The sequence below is a fragment of the Anarrhichthys ocellatus genome, unplaced genomic scaffold (genome assembly GCF_004355925.1).
Source record: "Anarrhichthys ocellatus isolate YVR2014 unplaced genomic scaffold, GSC_Weel_1.0 scaffold15, whole genome shotgun sequence".
NCBI lineage: Eukaryota > Metazoa > Chordata > Actinopteri > Perciformes > Anarhichadidae > Anarrhichthys > Anarrhichthys ocellatus.
The window spans coordinates 8,509,465-8,527,315 of NW_022280045.1; the positions used below are offsets into that span (position 1 = coordinate 8,509,465).

At 44.2% G+C, this 17,851-nt stretch overlaps 2 protein-coding genes across 7 annotated transcripts; one reads left to right on the forward strand and one right to left on the reverse strand.

Moving 5' to 3' along the window:
• The first annotated feature begins 92 nt into the window (after positions 1-92).
• On the forward strand, positions 93-10,785 carry gpbp1l1 (GC-rich promoter binding protein 1-like 1). 6 transcript variants are annotated; one of them, XM_031855089.1, is made up of 12 exons: positions 93-156; positions 1,728-3,037; positions 3,509-3,623; positions 5,475-5,604; positions 7,477-7,808; positions 8,056-8,131; positions 8,220-8,416; positions 8,540-8,683; positions 9,352-9,507; positions 9,727-9,851; positions 9,953-10,055; positions 10,144-10,785. In XM_031855089.1, exons 3-12 carry the CDS (start codon positions 3,564-3,566, stop codon positions 10,312-10,314), a joined length of 1,494 nt encoding a protein of 497 aa, XP_031710949.1. In that variant the 5' UTR covers positions 93-156; positions 1,728-3,037; positions 3,509-3,563; the 3' UTR covers positions 10,315-10,785. The 6 variants fall into 6 exon arrangements, with proteins under 6 accessions (XP_031710949.1, XP_031710950.1, XP_031710951.1 ...); XM_031855090.1 differs by lacking the exon at positions 93-156 and adding an exon at positions 163-310; XM_031855091.1 differs by lacking the exon at positions 93-156 and adding an exon at positions 324-391.
• Positions 10,786-12,312: 1,527 nt separating this feature from the next.
• LOC116387741 (nuclear autoantigenic sperm protein-like) lies at positions 12,313-15,676 on the reverse strand. Its single transcript, XM_031855096.1, has 14 exons — positions 15,576-15,676; positions 15,345-15,455; positions 15,143-15,223; positions 14,946-15,049; positions 14,564-14,830; positions 14,389-14,462; positions 14,223-14,311; positions 14,038-14,111; positions 13,701-13,889; positions 13,440-13,615; positions 13,119-13,190; positions 12,869-12,949; positions 12,649-12,779; positions 12,313-12,504 (listed from the first exon to the last, which is right to left on the reverse strand). The coding sequence occupies exons 2-14, from the start codon at positions 15,443-15,445 to the stop codon at positions 12,498-12,500; spliced, it is 1,446 nt and encodes a 481-aa protein (XP_031710956.1). The 5' UTR covers positions 15,446-15,455; positions 15,576-15,676; the 3' UTR covers positions 12,313-12,497.
• Positions 15,677-17,851: the final 2,175 nt, after the last annotated feature.

Genomic DNA, 17,851 nt, shown 5'->3' on the forward strand with positions numbered 1-17,851 from the left:
TATTTAAATATAAAATGATTTACAGACGCCAACTCGTAAGCCTGTTCGACTTTAAAAACACTGCGAAACGTGGTTGAGTTGCATAATCGCGACAGATCTTGAACGTAGCATCACTGAGGTTGTTCGAGTCCCACAGTGCCAGTGCCAGCGCCAGTGGTAAGCCCTCCGAAAATCCAAACAAACATCAATAGCCTATTAGTAAAGAAGTGTATAGTTGTGAAACGGTGAAGTCTGGTTAATGAATTCAGATTATATATATATATATATACTCGAACCACTCTCTATCGGAGGCCATGCTGCTCAGGAGAAGGTACACGGTATCGTCATGAAACACTGCAAGTTAGCTCGCTAGCACTTAGCAAGCTGATAAATGTGTGCTGCCGCTGCTAAGGTAGCCATTTTGAAACTGTGTTGTTCTAACGAAGCCAGGTCTGTTTACCTCTAATGTATGTACGTGACAGCTGCTCAAATAGACAGTTTCAGCCACCGTGAGCACAGTGAGTGCGTTGTTACGGTGCTAAGCATTCGAACCGTATTGATTTATTTCAACTACCTAGCCGTTTACGCTGGCTGGCGTTACTTAATAGGCTGGGTAACGCTATATATTAGCTAACAAATGCTATGCTAACGTTAACCTTAGCTAACTAAGCAGAGTTAGCCAGCAGCAGAGTTGGGACAGATCTGATAACGTTACTAGTGACCGATTAACGTTGACTGTTTAACACCACGACCGTGTTGCGTGGTAATTTATTTATATGCAGTTTATCGTATAGCATCGCTCAGCTAACGGTAGCTAGCTTGGTGAAACGTGCATGTAACGCTGCTGTGTGTTGGGTTGATCTGCTGCAGTGTATGTGGACCAATTGGTGGAATAATGTCAAACTGGGTACTTTGCAAGAATAGTGCGTTGCTGTCATTCACCTGAGAAGTGTTTTTACAGTGAATTAATGTTAAATGTCTGTGCGCGGGTCCGTAATTGATGTTGAGCGGTTATGTCAGTGGGAACACGTTAACGGGGTAGCTCTGAGTTTGTGCACGCGGGGATTCATTTTTTTGGGTGTTTTATTTAAGTTGTGTAGTGGTTGAACGTGTCGTAAGGTTGAATATCTGTTGAGATTGTAAACTTCACTTTCATCCAGCATTGGCCTGTGTGGATGCGCAGCAGTCTGGGAGAAGTACAGATGAAGTTATTTTTACACCGTTATAAATAATTCATTTACCAAAGCGGACGCATTTTTATAAAAGATTCAGCATAACATGGTTCATAGTTAACGGAGTCATATTTTTTCGTGTCTAAAAGCAGTTTATTTTAAGTCATTGGTTGCATCTTGAATGGGGAACTATTTCGGGGTTTAACGTCTGACAGATATTGTCAGTGCTACAGGTATAAATATATAAATGGAGGTTTAAGCTTAAATTCTCTGGAAGTCTAATACAACAGCCCTGCAATTCATCTGTTACATTATGTTGCATGCATTATTCTGGAGGTGTTTTATGCTATATTTGTCACACCTTTTTATAACATTATGGCTTAACTAAATATTAGAAACGTATCACAATACAAACAGCCTCACTAACGCACCTCCAAAAAAAGCATACAGCCGAATCATTACAACTTTCTCGAAGGTCAGGTTTTATTTATTTATTCTTTGCAAATTGGCACTGTAAGTATTTGTGTATTTCTGAACCTGTAGCTTTTCTTAACTCAGGCTGTTCTTTATTTGCAGGTCCGGTGTGTTCCTGTGCAAATACCAGTGAACCCTCAGCAAGAACACTGAAAACTGCACCGCTGTAACTTCATGTGTGACGAAAAAAACTCATTGAAGAAGGGAAGACTCATTTGACTGTCTCTGATTTTTCAAAACGGGGGGGGAAAAAAGAAGTGGATTGAGCTATCTTGAGGATTTATTTTTGAACGCGTTTGATTTTTTTGCTGAAGAACTCTTGTTCATCATTTGACACGGAGACCTTTGGACTTGTGGAATATTTTTGTGAAGCTTTGGAGCTTGCATATCTATGAAATCAGAGCTATACCCTTTATCTGCTTCAATCCGAAAACAGCACATAATTAAATGGGCGTCTTACAAATGTGATATTAAAACATATAAAGATAAAATCAGCATTATAATGCATCATCCAGCAGCATCTCTATTTCACTAACCCAAACTAAAAATGACGGCAATGTAACATCGGGTTTTACTTCCTTCATTGTCATGTGACTTTGAACCTTTGGAACATTGTTTTTTTCAAACTCGGACTGTCTTTTTCATCAGTTTAATGAGGTGAGCAGTGGTTCTCAGTGACCTCCATTGCCAATAAAAGACTGTCTATTAGCTCACTTTTTTTCTTTTCTGCATGTGTTCCGGTCGATCCTAAAATGATTCGTTAAAGGTGAGTCGACGTGAAGACGTACTGGCACGCAGTGTGGCAGGATAACACCCGTCTGCTTCCTTTCATCTGGTGTCGGATTGGAACTGCTACAAAATCTGCTGTCCTTGTTGCAGGGCGACCGACTTTCACAGATTGCTTCCTTATATTAATTATAACACAACCTGGTTCTTCCTCACCGGTGGGACACATCACCTGTCAAACCATTTCAGCATAAAATCCAATCAGGTTTTGAGTCTTACTCCAGACAATAAGAGATAATGACGGATTAGTTTCGCTTTGGGGGGAAAAAACAACCTGGACTGTAAACGGCAGCACACAGACGTGACCTCCACAGGAGCCGTTTGGGAATCCGGTTCCAGTAGGAGAGTCGGTCCTTCATAGACCTCCTTCAAAAATCTACTTCTCGCCCCGGCAAGTTTTCTGGATCGCCATTCCAGAGCATTCCTGCAACCTTGTCGACCGATCTCTGTGTTTCATCCTGGACGGAGGGATCTGCCTCTGGGGAAAGGGGCTGTGCTGTCCTGGAGGAGGTGGAGAGCGGGTCGTCTGTGTGCTGCTCTCTGTGATCGGTGCCAACGGGCCTGAGGAACCGAGCCCAGCCGGACCGAGAGAGGAGGCAGAGGACTTCAGAGCCACAGACTCTGGGGTAACGATACAGCTTCACCCGACTGCCGTGGCTGCTGCACACATGCATGTACTCAATAGATGTGGGACTAATTGCGGTAGTGTGGTCCTAAACAAGTAATTTGTCAAAATTTTGTGGGTAGCAGGTGTTCATATTTCACCTTGTATGGAAACAGTTAAAGGAAAATGAAGAAGCATGAAGAGCTAATACATTTTTATCACATACACATGTTGTAGAATATAACTTGTATTTTTCCATCCAGGCTGTCAACCAGTTATCAGCTTCAGCAAGTCGAGCTTTGTTTCCTGCTAAGAATAGTCCTCTGAGTCTTTTAATGCTCACTGAGTTTCTAAAGAACTGCTGGTAGAAAAAACACTTGAAAGAAATTCCATGAAATCAAAGCTGGATGGGTCGGAAAAGGGAATTTAATTCATGTTTCTGGGCTTGAATTAGCTGTGTGTGAGTTTTAAAGATGTCCTCTTCTTCTGTTAGATCCTGGCCATGAGGTTTGATGCCTCGATCCACTGACCGGAAACACTGGACCTAAATGGCGCAGCATGACTTTGTCCCTGCCTGGCTTAACTTCTCCACTCCCCAGCCTGCCAAGGTGTGTGTGTGTGTGTGTCAGTTTATTACAGGAAAAAATGGAGGCTTGAAATGATACCTGTCGGTGTCACTGCTCGAACACCGGATGCATTTCTGTACACCCGAGTGTGTTTGTGTGAAGTCAGCGCACAGTTCAGCAGAGGTTCACCTAGACGGAGTGTACCTCCATGAAAAAGACTGATGACGGAAGAAAAGAAACTATTTTAATAACACAAACGGAAACCCCGGGGTGCGGGTTAGGATTTTCATGGAAGGTTTTTGTGATATTTATTTTTTCTTTTTTTTTTTTTCTTTAACTAAATCTGCAGTTGCTTTTCTAAAAAGCGAAACTTTGAGGGAATTGCAGATAAATTAAAGATTGTATGAAATTGCTGGGATTCAATGAAGGATAACTAATTACCTAACTTTAGGTGTTCAGTTTGGAGATGGTGCTATATTAAATTCATATCTTGATATGGTGCTACGGTGTCTGGCTATCCTAATATGACTGTTTATATGCTGCCTTGCTTAAAGCTGCAGTCGAGTGATGCAGTTTCTTCAAACTACCTAATTGCTGCAGCTGAGTGAAATGGAGAACAAATACTCAACCTGTCATATCCACATTATAACTTATTTATCTTTCTATCATTCTGATGCGACTAAATGGCAATTTTCTTGCCACCCCTTTATGTTTTTGGCAGAGGATTTGACTTGCCTTATTAATAATAAAGTAGTAAGTGACTGGCACAGCTGGCCACTCTAACATCACTTTTTAAGGTAAACACTGAAGCTGTCTGACAGTCTTAACAGTTGGAGCAAGTTGAGTCAGTAAAAAAAACACTGCAATCACGATGGTGAGGCATCATCGCTGTTACAACATTGAACCAAAGGCTGTGTTTAATTATCATTATGAAATGTTTGAGCTAACTGAGATTTATTGGAGACAGACGGCTCAACCTACTTATCGTGTTGTCCATTCAGCAGATGTTTGGTAGCGGACGAGGAGGCTGGCTGTGTGGCATTTTGTGAGCGAGCCAAGTTTTATTTTCCTCATGTTTTAGGATGTTTAACCAAATATGATGAGCACTGATTAGAGATTGCCTCTTGTGAGTAAAATTGTTGGAGAGAAAATGCAGATGAAGATGGGTGAATGTTGTTGGTGAACGATTGTATTGATTTGTGTTTTAAACTGTAGATCAGGAAGTTGCTCAGTTAAGAGGCCCGTCTGTGAATCCGAGAGACAAGATGGAGAAACGAGTGCACAGTCGCTGTCCTGCTGACGGATGACTTCATCTCAATGTCATTTGTCTTCAGAGATTAATTTACGTGCACATGCGAGAGTTCATTCTCCTCCGTTGTTGTTGCATCGTATTTCTGTATGTTGTCTGTGGAAGTTATAAAAACATCCATGAGATGACGCCTGCAGAGAGAGGCTGAAGGACGCAGTCTAATTTAATCTTTGAACCTCCGCTTATGTCAAGGATATGATTCAGATGGAGCTGAGCGTTTGCCGACATTATTATGAAACACAGCTGTGTCAGTGACTTCAGCATCTCTTCCACAGCGGCACATCTCTCATGATGAAGCATTCCAAGATTGTTTTCAGTTCCTATGATGTGTCGCTCACTAAGAATAGATCCTCACAGTGATGGTTTCACTCTGAGGTATTTAAGGTCTCCGAGGTAGAAGGAGAGGAACTCAAAGTATGGAGAGGACTTCTGCTAGTCTATGTTTCTTCACAAGAGGATGATGTAGAGAAAAGTCCTGAAATACAGTTTAAGGATAATGGCCGTTTCTGTAGTTTTGTGCGATTCATTGTCCACCGTCTCGGTGCCACTTTGACTGACCATGTCCCCTCTCTGTCCTCCTTCAGTCCCCTGCTGCCAACCTTGACAAACAAGGTGAGCCCCACCACCACAGAGACGGCAGAAACTCTGTGAGCCGCCGACGCCACAACTCCTCCGATGGCTTCTTTAACAACGGCTCCCTGCGCGCTCCAGCAGGTAACCATTCAGAGCAGTTACCCTCTTTGTTTGTTAACCCGGTTACTGTTGCTGCAGAAACCGTGAGTATATGAGCAAAAACCGTGATGAGTTTAGTAAGGGAATGCTCTACGATGCAGTGCTGCTGCACCACAGTGTTCATATCAATCGTATGTTAAAGGCTTTGTTGGGAAATGTGTAATGTCACCAAACTATATGGACTAATAAGAAGGAAATCCGCGCAAGTTGTCCTGTCCTACAAGCGCAAGAAAAACCAACAGATGAGGGGAATGTCAATCAAGTGCAGTTTGTACATATCAACACAGTCCTGAGGGGTCTAATCAGACACATGAGTGGAAACACCTGTGTGCGTGGTGTAGGGCCTTTACGTGTATCTTGAACGTGGGGTGTTTACTGGATTAATTTACACTGAACTACATGTAGTGTCTCTGTTGACCAGATTACAAATCTAATTACAATCTGTCTTGGGTTTCCACTCTACATGCAAATCAGGGCCAGTCTCCACCTGTCGAGGTGGTGGTTTGGCACCTGGGGCTGTTCAGTAACTGCCAAAAACACCAGAAGAACGACTTCTGCACTTCTGTTACAGCAGTAATATTTTAGCTAGCGTTGGCTAACAACAAACCCATGAATGAATCGTAGTTATGAACTAGATAGACACTTTATCATGGGGGCTAACCCGCTCCATCACCCACACAGATCATTCAGTGGTTGAACTACTTCATGCACCTTGTTTTTGATCGTCTGTGGAGAAATCGCTGGAGCTGTTTTTCGTTGTTGCTTCATTGAGCCAGAGAAAAAACAGGTTATTTCAGTCTAACTTTAGCTGCAGTTCTCACAAGCACGGAGGGAGAGAGGCGGATGGGTTTGCACCTTTTCAGCATCTGGCTGGAACGTGTCTCAAACCACCACCTGAGCTGGTTGATTATAAAGACGGATACTAAAGTTGAGCACTTTGTTTGTCAAAGCTGGTCATAGTTATGGGTTAATAACAGAATTGTTTGAATGGTCTCTACTTTATTGAGCTTTCAGGATGGAAATAATGCCGGTTATGTTTCAAACATTAAATCAGTTTTGCCAAGTAATAATAGAATAATTCTGCTGGAACTTATAGATGACTTCTACTTGAAGAGGACATGATTGAGGTCTCCTGCTCAGAAGACGTTACAGCAGTGTTGCAAGCAGCAGACAGGTGGCGTTGGAGTCCTTTCCCTCGTTGACGCTTCCTTTTACATGACTCATGTCTCCTCCTGTATACACTCATTCAAACCAACTTTTCTCTCTAGATTATGGACATTATTTGCTTTCATATCGGTGTCCGTACGCTGCACGTAGACGTCATTGCTCTGCTGATGTGTGGGCATAAGAATCGTTGTGATGTTTTTAAAATGGCAGTTTATTCTTTCTCATCTCATCCTGCTGCTCGATGCTGAAGATCCAACAAGCTGCTCTGTGGTTTGGTGAAATCTCATGTTTCCATTTAATTATGTTCGGTCTCAGTTGTGCTGCGTCGTGGATCTGGATGAATGGTTTTGTGGTGATCAGTTGTACAACCAGGATGCTTTCAGGCTCGGTGGCAAAGTTCGATCCTGTGTCCAAGCAGTAGTCAGTTAATCAATTAAGCTTCCTGTTAAACGGGTTCTTCCTCCATTTGTCCTGCAGTCTCAGGGGCCCCTCACTTCACCTTACCTTTGCTGTAGGCGCTCTTGGTCCTTCGGTTAAGTTTGTTGTTTCTGTTCAGATGTTATTTCAGGAAGCTGTATCTGTGAATACATCCCTGGTATTCAGCGCTTACTCCAGCATGACGACACTATTCTTATACACGCTGTATATCTGCTCTCTCTCTCTCTCTCTCTCTCTCTCTCTCTCGAGGTGACGGATGGCAGCAGCCCTCTCTGCTTCTGAGGCATGACTCGGTGGACTCGGGGGTGGCCAAAGGAGGGCACGGCGGGCTGGCGGGGGGCTCCTGTTGGAAGGAAACACCCAGCTGGCACGGAGCGCCGCGGGGTGCCCAGGACGGCCACCACCACCACCAGGGACGCCACCCCAAGCGGGTAGGAGTCGACAGGGACAGGCAGGTGGGGCACCGGCAGCGCAACGGCAACTTTCATCCCCGCAAGGGCCCCTCGTATCAGGACAAGTTCCCCAACGAGGAACGCAAAGACAGCAAGGACGACAAGCTGAAGTTTGTGGAAGAGGACTTTGTGAGTAGCTGACCTTAACATAGATCCTTAGATAATCAAAACTATTGTTAGAAACACTTTCATTCTCTCCCCACATCCACCGCGTGATACAAAATGTAGTTTATTACATCACAAGAGTTTCCCTTCACTGATCCATCCGACTTAATCCTGTGAGCAACAACATGCTCAGACTTTTGGATGTTGACTTAACTTGAATATACAACATTTTAAATGCTACGGTATTTAATGCAGGCGTTTGTCCTTTTAGCCTTCCCTCAACCCTGAAACAACTGGAAAGCCTGGGACTCCTATGCGAGCAGTGGCTCCCCATGCTGGAGTGTGGGGTAAGAGCCCAGAGACTGTTCCAAATGTTCAAGCTCGGTTCAACAGTTTCTCGTCCTCGTAACACTTCCTCGCTGATTTATGTTCCAGAAAACCCCCCGAGTGGCAAACAGATGGTGTCCAAAATGCTGGTTATCAAGAAGGTTTCCAAGGATGATTCCAGCACGGCCTTCTCTGCTGGGTTTGCCATTGCTGGCGCCTTGCCCACCAATGGCAGCAAAGTTCCCATTTTAAGCTCCAGCATCTACAAGAACCTGGTCCCAAAGCCTGCCGTGGCCCCCACCAAGGTAGGAATCATTTCAACAAACGCATGACGCACATCTGTATTTAAATAACGAGCGTTGTGTGTCAGTGTTGGTTATGTAGGTCTCTTTGTTTGTGAAACAAATATGTTCTCTCTTTTTCTCCAGAGCACCCAGTGGAAATCCGGTGGTAGAGAGATCACGAAGTCCGGCCTTCACATGCCGGGCCGAGATTCCGTCTTCACCAGCCCCGTCTCTGCAGCCAAACCCAGCACCCCCGTCAGTGCACCACTGCACAACACCCCGAAAGAGGTAGGAAACAGGACTGAGGAGTCTGTCATTACAACAAGCTTTAGGGGAATTTGCAACCCCACCATGATGCAGCAGTTTACTCAGACACCCTGCTAACATGTAAAACTGCACAGCAAGCAAACTCCTACAGTTTTTAAGTGTGGTAGTGTTCAGCTCTTATGCGCGACTGTTTGAGTAAATCACAGGTTTTATGGAAACGTAGTAATTATGTGTCGGTGTAGTTTCCGACTGAGATCCTTACTCGCATGTGCACATGAAGTTTTCCTCTGCAGCAGTGCACGTGCTGTCAAGAGTCGTAAAATGTTAACTGTTAGAGGGGAGTGAATCTGTCAATTATTCGAATGCACAACACCTAGAAGCAGTTAGATAAATCTGAACTCTCTTTCTATTTAAAAAGTGCTTTAATATAGAAAACGTCAAATTTTCAATACCAGTATCTATGCGAGTTACCTCGGGACATAAACATTACAAATACTGACTACTGCAAATGCTCAAATCTGGTTTAAAAAAAACAATTATAAGAACATAAATTTGGCTCTGCCTCCTAATCCTAAATGGATTTCATAGTTGATAAATTGGTGTCCCAGTTGAGCAAAAAGGAATACATTATTAACTCTCCTCTTTCAATGGCTTCTCTTCCCTTTCCTGTGGCACCGTCTCTCCTACAGCACCCTTCCAGCACGACTCCTCCCATAGACATCGCCCCGTCGAGGCTGAAGCTAATGCGGCGCGGTCCGGACCGCAAGAGCGAGTTCCTGCGAGCTCTGAAGGACGAGGGCACCGGAGAGCTGGTGACGAGCAGCAGCCCAGGAACATCAGGAGAGGTAGGCGCCACTTTGACTTAACTTTATCAAACCGTCGCACGGCACAGTAGTCACAGAGGAGAAAATGCTGGTCATGTTAGATGAGACATAATAAGGACATTCTAGTGCTAAATTCAACTGCTAAATATTGCAAAAGAAGACATTTTGCCGTTGCTGCACTTTTGACTATGTTGCAATTGGAGGAGGTAAATGTTTTGTGTCTTGTGTGCATTTTGTCAGGGTGACAGCAGCACCCCAGAGCCCAAAGCCTACAGCGAGGAAGTCTGCCACGAGAATGGTCTGTCCTACTCCCTCAGTGACTCCGACACTGAACACCTGTCCAGTTCCCTGGAGGCAGAGCACAGGTAGGTCACCGCTGACCGGCTTCTACACACACACGCGCACACACACCACCTCTTTCTCTCACAACAATCCACTAAGCAGAAAAATTGCATTGCTTTTAAAGGTTGCTGAAGGCCATGGGCTGGCAGGAGTACCCAGAAAATGATGACAACTTCCTGCCTCTGACTGAGGACGAGCTGAGAGAGTTCCAGACTAAAACTGAACAGGTGAGCTCAGACGGAAGGACTGTGTGTTCCTGGAGTGCCTTGTTGTGTCTTGTTTTTGGTCCTTACTCCTCATGTGTCCTTTGACCAGCTGAAGAGGAACGGCATGCAGAGGAACGGGGCTCTCCCGAGGGCGCGGGGTGTGACCCTCCACTTCACCCCCTGGAGGAGTGTGGCCGAGGCGCACGTCGAGGAGGGCTCCGAGTCGGAAACCAGTAGCAGCAGCCAGACCTCCGACGACGACGACTGCATCAAATCCTAACGTGGCTTTACGGAACAAAAGAAAAACATCAAACGACACAAATGCCAACAAAACATCCCAGCAAGCAAATCCCCCCTCTTCCTCTCATCTTTTGTTTTTAGAGCACCATTTTGAATTTCTTTTGTTTTGATTTTTTTTGTTGTTTTTTTTGTTGTCATTCTTGCACAAGGGAAAAACCAATCATATCCCAGTGAAGGGGGAGATTCCTGCTCCGCCAGACGTTGTTTTCCCTGCGTTTCCTCCTTCACTGCAGTCCCGGTCCTCTTCGAATCCCCTCCTCTTCCTCCCCTTCTTCCTTTTTTCTTCCTCGCTTTGTGGAAGTGACGTGTTCATCAAGAAAAGAAGGGCAATGAATGCACACTTGATTCTGCTTTAAACAGACTAACTCATTTCATTGATGATGCTGATGACACATTATTAATGATATTAATAAAAATTGGTTCCTGACAAGCTGATATGTTTCAATATGAATCTGGCTACTGTGGTGTTTATTATTGATGCCGCACTGCTTTGTGGCGAGATGAGTGTTCACTAAAATGCAGCTACGAAAACATTTTATTAGTGCTGAATATAACTGGTGCCTGTATTTTGATTTGTTCCAAGAGGGATTGTAGCTTTAAAGAAGGGCGTTCGTCTCCGTAGAGTGAGAATAAGAGCAGATAGATATGCAGAAACTTAGTACTTCACGAGAGACCAACGTAGAGCAAAACCACCTTTTTCACGAGGTTGGTATTAGAAGATATTTCTGCACAAGCAATGACATTTTTAAACTGCCGATTTAATGGAGGACTTCAATTTAGGGGGAAAAGCTACTTGCAGAACTGTTCTATACTTGGTGTGTAACTTTATCCTCATTTGAGTTGAGGTTTTTCCACAGACAACTCGTCACTGCAGGAAAAGCAGAGATTACTAATAACGTGTCCGATGGCTTAACTCCATGTAGGTGTCGCACAATACAGGGTTGTAACATTTGGACCAGAGCATTATAATTATCTACACCTGTTCCTTTCATTTTGACTGGTCCATATGTCTGCTGTGAAGCTTGTGTCTCAAAGTTCAGCAGCAAATATATTTCAGGCAAGTTAGATATTTCCTCACAGCAGACAGTTTCTGTTCGTTGCAGGAAAAGCACGGCTGTCATCAACCTGAACCATTCAAGGCTGCTTTCTGTCCCCGTGTTAGTTCCAAGGATCTGTTTATGGTCCTGATGGTTCAGAGACAGACATAGGCCCAGTCCCAATCTTCACACTCACGGAGGATTCAGGGCTGTCCAGTCAAGTGTTAGGAGACATTGAGAGCGCCCCAAAGGCCTTAAACCCTGAACCCTCAGGGACTTACTGACGTCACCTGTTAAGTGGTTGAATGTGAGAAACTGGGCTTGAAATGGTGTAAATACAAAACACTTTGCAGCAACATCACGTTACTATGTCAAATATGTACAATTGTGGGTGTTTCATACTTTCTACTCCCTGATTTGAACATCTTCCTGGCGCTTTTTCCTCACAAGATGTAACTTCAGATAATTTACTCGTAACGGGGGTTACCAGTGGAACCGTGGAGACCTAAAAGGTTAAACTATTACACCCGTTTTATTCAACCATTTCTTTATTGAAGCAGATTTGACAAATACCTCATCTTGTGAGGACGGATGCTGGAAGATATTCAAATAAAAGGGATGAAAAAGTATAAAATAGCTACAATTGTTCATTGTCTGAGTGATGCCTCATTTGTATTTACCACTTGCAGCCTTCTGCAAAGTCAGTAAGCCCCCGAGGGTTTAAAGCTTTAGAGGAGACGTTGGGATTGGGTCCCAGAGCCACCATGTTCGCATTAATACTTTATAGTTAAACCTCCACAGTGAAGTTGGACGCAACATTTTGAACACAGGATGTTATAAAGTATTTCCCAGGTTGTAGCCACATTGTTCATCAGAAAAACGGGTCAATAGTTTTGGGCAGCTTAATTATACAGAATGAGCAACTCATTCAAAAATCAGAGTACGATCAAACAAGGTTTATCAAAGAACACTTAATTCAACGTTAAAGGTTACATATGTTAACACCAACATCACAGCAGGGATAGAAAAAGTCACACATCTACAGCAGCAAACAAGTGGAGCGACAGTAAGAGCTCGTCGTGCTGGTGAATCTCTTCACGGGCAGAGGGAAATAAAAAGTCCATCTTCACTGGCTGGAAGAGAAAATGAGTTGAAGTTAGGACTCAAACAGAAGAAAACAAATGTACATTAAAGCTCTGGAGTTATTGGAGACTTGTTGAGCTATAAATGGTTGAAGTTGGGGCCATGAAGACCTCATCCAACACTGCGTCTCTCACCTCTTGACTTCCATACTGTCAGCGCGTCCGTTAGTGTCTCCGTTGGCTTTGTGAACATCGTTAGTCTGTCCGTCATCCTGCTTCACCTTCTTCACCAGCCCCTCCTTCACCGGACTCTCCTCAGGTTTCCTCTGAAACAGACACGTTCATGCAAATAAGACAAAATCTGATACGCAATTCATTTTTCGATTCCGTTAAAAACAACATCTAGCTCCCTCACCTTCTTCCTGACCAGGTGGGAGATGTCTGAGACTGCAGCTTTGGAGGCGTGTCCGTTGGTAGAGCCGACTACGATGGTCGACTGTGTGGACGACAAAATCCAAGACGTGTCACTACTTAGCCAGAGTGAAAATGTTTAAGCCAAACCAAATATTCCTCTGTAGGAGTTACCAAATATATCCATTATTCTTACAAACACATAGGCCCATCATCATTTCTTTACGACAGATGCTTCAGAGTGAGAGACTTACCGTTGAGCTGGATGAGGCGTCACCGTTCTGCACAGTGGAGGCGGGGAATGCAGAGGAAGTGGAGCCTCCGTCCTGACAGGAACATTAAATGAAGTCACACTCAAGCTTGTATACAATTGGTCCTGTTGACTCACACCTGCAACAAGTCTAAAGTTTATAGTAGAGTACATCATATGTGGATCTTATAGTTTAAAAATTAGATTGCATATTCCATTGGCTTCTTCTACAGCACTTTTTCTATGCAAAACCATAATCTATACGCGTCTGAAATACCTACATCGCAACATGACAAACCACACCCCCTTTCCATCCCTAACCTACCAGTGCACCCTTCCCATCCTCCTCAGCAGCCGTGCTCGTCATCTTCAGGCCCTCGGTGGCGTCCTCCACCTTCTCCTGGATCTCCGGCAGCAGAGTCTTCAGCTCCTCCATCTCCTTCCTCTCCTCTGGCAGAGCATCCGGAGCCTCAGCCTTGTCGAGCAGCTCCTGCAGTTTGTCTGCCGGACAAAGTGGAAACGTCAGCACACGTACCGAGGGCAGTGGTCACAATCGGCTGAAAACACGGCGGCCGAGCCCGCTTACCCAGCCTGCTCTTGATGACGGAGATGGAGCTCTTGAGCTCCTCGATGGCCCGGCTGTACTGGACGTCTAAGCTGTAGGTCAGACCGAGATGGTAGTGCGTCTCGGCCAGCAGGCGGCTGTCTGAGTCCAGGTGCTTCACCTGCAGCTTCAGACACTCCCGGAAATCCTCCAACGCCTGAGTGTAATTTCCTGGAAGACAGGCAGCAACTCAAGACACTTCTCAACGAGGAAATAAGAACAATTTAAAAACAGGCTCAGTGTTTCAGGCACGTGTGTTTTGTTAAAAGTTACTCTACAGTCTGATAATAATCTGATTCATTGGGGGATCTGTTAGTACCTGATTCAGAAGAAACTTCACCCAGTTTCAAGTGAGCCTGGGCTGCCATGAGTTGATCCTCTTTGGTCTCTTTCCTTGTTAAAAAAAAAAAGGAAACATAAGTCAACATGGAGGCTGTAGTTTAGAGACCATAACATTCAGATCGTCTCCATCATGGCTCAGTACATAGCTGGTGTCTCCATTACCTTTTGTAGATGACTTTAGCTACTTCCAACATCTCCCAGGCGAGCTGCAGGTTCCCCACCTCCTCCTCCTCCTCCTCCTCATCACTGTCCTGAACACACACGATCATAGATTTAAGATCTGACACTTAATCACCCAGCAGAGTCATTCTGACGTGTGGTCAAGTACCTTTTCAGCAGCATCGTCTTCTTCGCCTTGCTCTTCAGCCTCCATTTCTGCATCATCATCTTCCTCCTCGCCATCTGAAAAATCAATAACGTGTTCAGATAAACTGGGCAGTGCATCATTACAACCATCAGAAAGCCATTTTCAATCAAAGTCTGTAGTTGAAGAGAAAAGTCACCTTCTGTTTCCTCTTTCTTATCACATTTGCTGTTTTTTTCCTCATCTTTCTCTGGAGTGTTTTGTTGCTCTTCACCAGCCTTCTCCGCGTCGCCCTGCTTCTCCGCGTCGCCCTGCTTCTCCCCGTCGCCCTGCTTCTCCCCGTCGCCCTGCTTCTCCCCGTCGCCCTGCTTCTCCCCGTCGCCCTGCTTCTCCCCGTCGCCGCCTTCGTTCTTCTTCTCTGCCATGGCATCATACACCTGCACCCTCAGCTCATCTCTGGTCTTCTCTGTTGAAGTTGGAGGAGACAGTTAGGAGGAGCAGTGGAATAGCTTCCCTGATAAAAAAAAAAAAAAACAAGCCCAAGTAGAGAGGGTTCTCTACATTTAAAATGACTCCCTCACCATCAATGTTTTCTGTGCTGTCAACATTTGAGTCTTTGGGTTTTTCTTCATCCTCCTCTTCTGGTACTCCTTCCAGAGCATTACCAAGGACCGAGTTCTCCATCCTACAACAACAGCATCAGTTAGGTCTACATTCTCACAAATTCCTTAAAATGCAGAATGACCAATACAGCCACGCACAAGACTGTAGACCTTACCGTGCCAAATCCAGCAGCGCTTTACCACACCAGAAGAAAGCCTCTCCACACTCGTCTGCTGTGTCTCCATACTTTTTAGCCCTGAAAACAGACAAATTAAGTCATAATGTCAGATTATAATCAGTGGGAAAGCGCACCTAACAAGCACTGATTATTGCATATGCAAAACAGCTTCTTTCTATCGTCTCCTCGTTAAACTCACAGCATACGGCAGGCCTCTTGCAGGGCGCTCACCGCCTCCACCACCTTTCCCATCACCAGGTGCTTCTTGCCCGAGCCGATTAGCTTGTTGGCCTCCTCCATGTTTGATAAACTGGACAGACAGAAAACTACTTTTAAACCAGACTTTAACCAAATAAATCAGTTGGGCCCGTACGTCTTTACAAATGTTAACTTCCTGTGTGAAAGTCTTATGTTGAAAAAAATGGTATACCTTGTCCGAGAGATAGCGACTGAAACGTTAAAAAGCGGTGTCGGCAGCTCGTCCCTCCTGGTGCTCAGAGTTACTACTCCGTTGTTTCAACTTGGCGCGAAATATTCCTGCCTTTTCCGGTCGATTTCCGTGTTCGTAAACTAGCGCGGGATAATTCTTAAAGGCACAGAGCAAAGCTAGGCCAATACGAGTTGAGTGCAAGAGTGCTACATCTGCTACTATAGTGTTCAAAATTAAATAAACATCATATTATAAAATCATTAATTGAAGCAATACTGGAAAAAACAGTTTATTATAAAAAAAAGTGAAATAATCAATACGTGTTTGACAAAAAACGCCTTTTATGATTTGTTAGATCCGGGGGTTCTCTGGCCCGATACGGGGCTACCTACTGACTCAGCTCTCTATTAAAAGATTGTCGAGCTGGTGTTCTGTCGAGGAAACTCGCCTGGCTTCTGCTAACTACCGTTACTCCTGACGTCTACCCTGCTTCCACTGGTAACGTGCACTCGGCCGAGAGGCCACCCTGGCCGGGCGCTTCTACCTAGTCGCGTCGGTTATGGCAGCTTTCCTCTCTTGGTTCTTGTGTTCAGACATTTTACATCTAAGAAGCTTCTTTTGTTACATGAAACAAAAATGGGTCTTCCATACCTGAGTCGGGTTGGTCACTGTGCAGAATACATGTGACCCACGAGTCAATCGAAGGGATGTTCAGGGCAGCAGGGTTTCACCTTGGACCAGGAATCAATGCAGCTACAGGGAGAAAGAACAGGAAAGACCGGGTGGGGACGCAAAACATTACATATTGATTAGCTCATGTTAAATGTGTCCGAGCCTCTACGGCGTCTCCCACAAGGCTCAATCCTCTGACTGACGGTGTGTGGAGCTCTGAATGAGTTCAAGGACTCTCTGGTCAGTTAAATGCAACGAGACCAGAGAGAAGATGCAAGAAGTGTAGTGAACTCACTAATATAAAGCTGGAACAAAAGAGTCAATGGACAGATAACTTAATCTTCAACTATTTTGATTTCCCATTAAACGTTTAAATACATTTTCAAGGAAAAACTCCAAATATTTATAGTTGTAGCTTCTAAAATCGTGACAATTTTCTCCATTGTCTCTCCCTTGTGTGATCATTAAAAGGAGTAGCTTTGGGTTTTAAACTGTTGGTCGAACAAAACAAGCAATTTGTAGATATTACCTCAATCTTTCTGAGATTTTGAAGCCATTTTTCCACCTTTTCTGCCATTTTATTGACCAAATGATTAATAAACTTATCGTGAAAGTAGTCAAATAAGTGTAGGGTTGCTCCTTGCAATAACATGATTTTCATTAGAAATAACTTTCCTTGTGTAAAGGGTGTGAACATTCTAAAATTAAATTTTTTTTTCTTCTTCCAAATCTCAGTTGCTCTACTGGCTGGACCAGAATTTGATTACACAGCCAAACAGCCACACCTACAAACTGTGGCACAAAACAGTTTATATAATCTATGACCAAAACAAAAAGATGGTCACGCGTGCGTTTTATCTGAGATCAATGTTTGGTTTCTTCTCTCTGCTAGTTATCCATCACGGTTCAGCATTTGAGTGCTTTAACACAACATTGGGAAACAAAATAGCAGGCGGGACCTTCCCTACGACGGAACACCTAATCTTTGGAAATGTTCAAGCCTCAACAAGACGGATCTCCTTCTGTGCTGAAATTATGGGGAAACCAATGACTCCTCGAAAGTTGGGAAAAAACCAAAAGTGTTGAACATTACATGCTTTGAAAAGGCAAATCACTGCAGCAGTAAACGAGCTGAAACATGCAACACTGGTGGCTCTTAAACAACTTCATGGTCACTTCTTTTAACGAGGAGTTTCAAAGCGCTTACAGAACTCTTAGCGTAAATCTGAGAGAGCGTCTCATTAAAATGTAATAATGATGCAGTCATCGTCAGTTGTGAAAGCTCCATTGCTCAAATATTCACATAATGTAACAGTTAGGAGGACAGACGCACACTAATTGCTTATCTTTATCTCATGTTCAATAATAATGATTCTTAACTCAGCTTCGGTTGATGACGTATTGTATGAAAGGACAATGGGTCTCTAACAATCAGATAGATAGATAGATAGATATAGATCCACACATTTGTTGTTTTTTTTTCTGCTGAACCGATCTGCGAGTCAAAACCATGACACGATTGGTTGCACCTTTACTAATTTGCATGCAACACTCTCCTACACGAACGGCCGCCTCTCTCGGCCGCCAGGATTCTTCTTCTTGGA

What these genes read in the sequence shown, in the direction of transcription:
- gpbp1l1 (XM_031855089.1), top strand. Translation starts at nt 3,564, where the DNA reads ATGGCGCAGCATGACTTTGTCCCTGCCTGGCTTAACTTCTCCACTCCC. An exon ending in CTCCCTGCGCGCTCCAGCAG is followed by an intron (nt 5,605 to 7,476) that starts GTAACCATTCAG and finishes CTCTCTCTCGAG; the next exon opens with GTGACGGATGGCAGCAGCCC. An exon ending in TCCCTGGAGGCAGAGCACAG is followed by an intron (nt 9,852 to 9,952) that starts GTAGGTCACCGC and finishes TTGCTTTTAAAG; the next exon opens with GTTGCTGAAGGCCATGGGCT.
- LOC116387741 (XM_031855096.1), bottom strand. Translation starts at nt 15,445, where the DNA reads ATGGAGGAGGCCAACAAGCTAATCGGCTCGGGCAAGAAGCACCTGGTG. An exon ending in GCGCTGCTGGATTTGGCACG is followed by an intron (nt 15,050 to 15,142) that starts GTAAGGTCTACA and finishes CTGTTGTTGTAG; the next exon opens with GATGGAGAACTCGGTCCTTG. An exon ending in CGTCATCAAGAGCAGGCTGG is followed by an intron (nt 13,616 to 13,700) that starts GTAAGCGGGCTC and finishes TTTGTCCGGCAG; the next exon opens with ACAAACTGCAGGAGCTGCTC.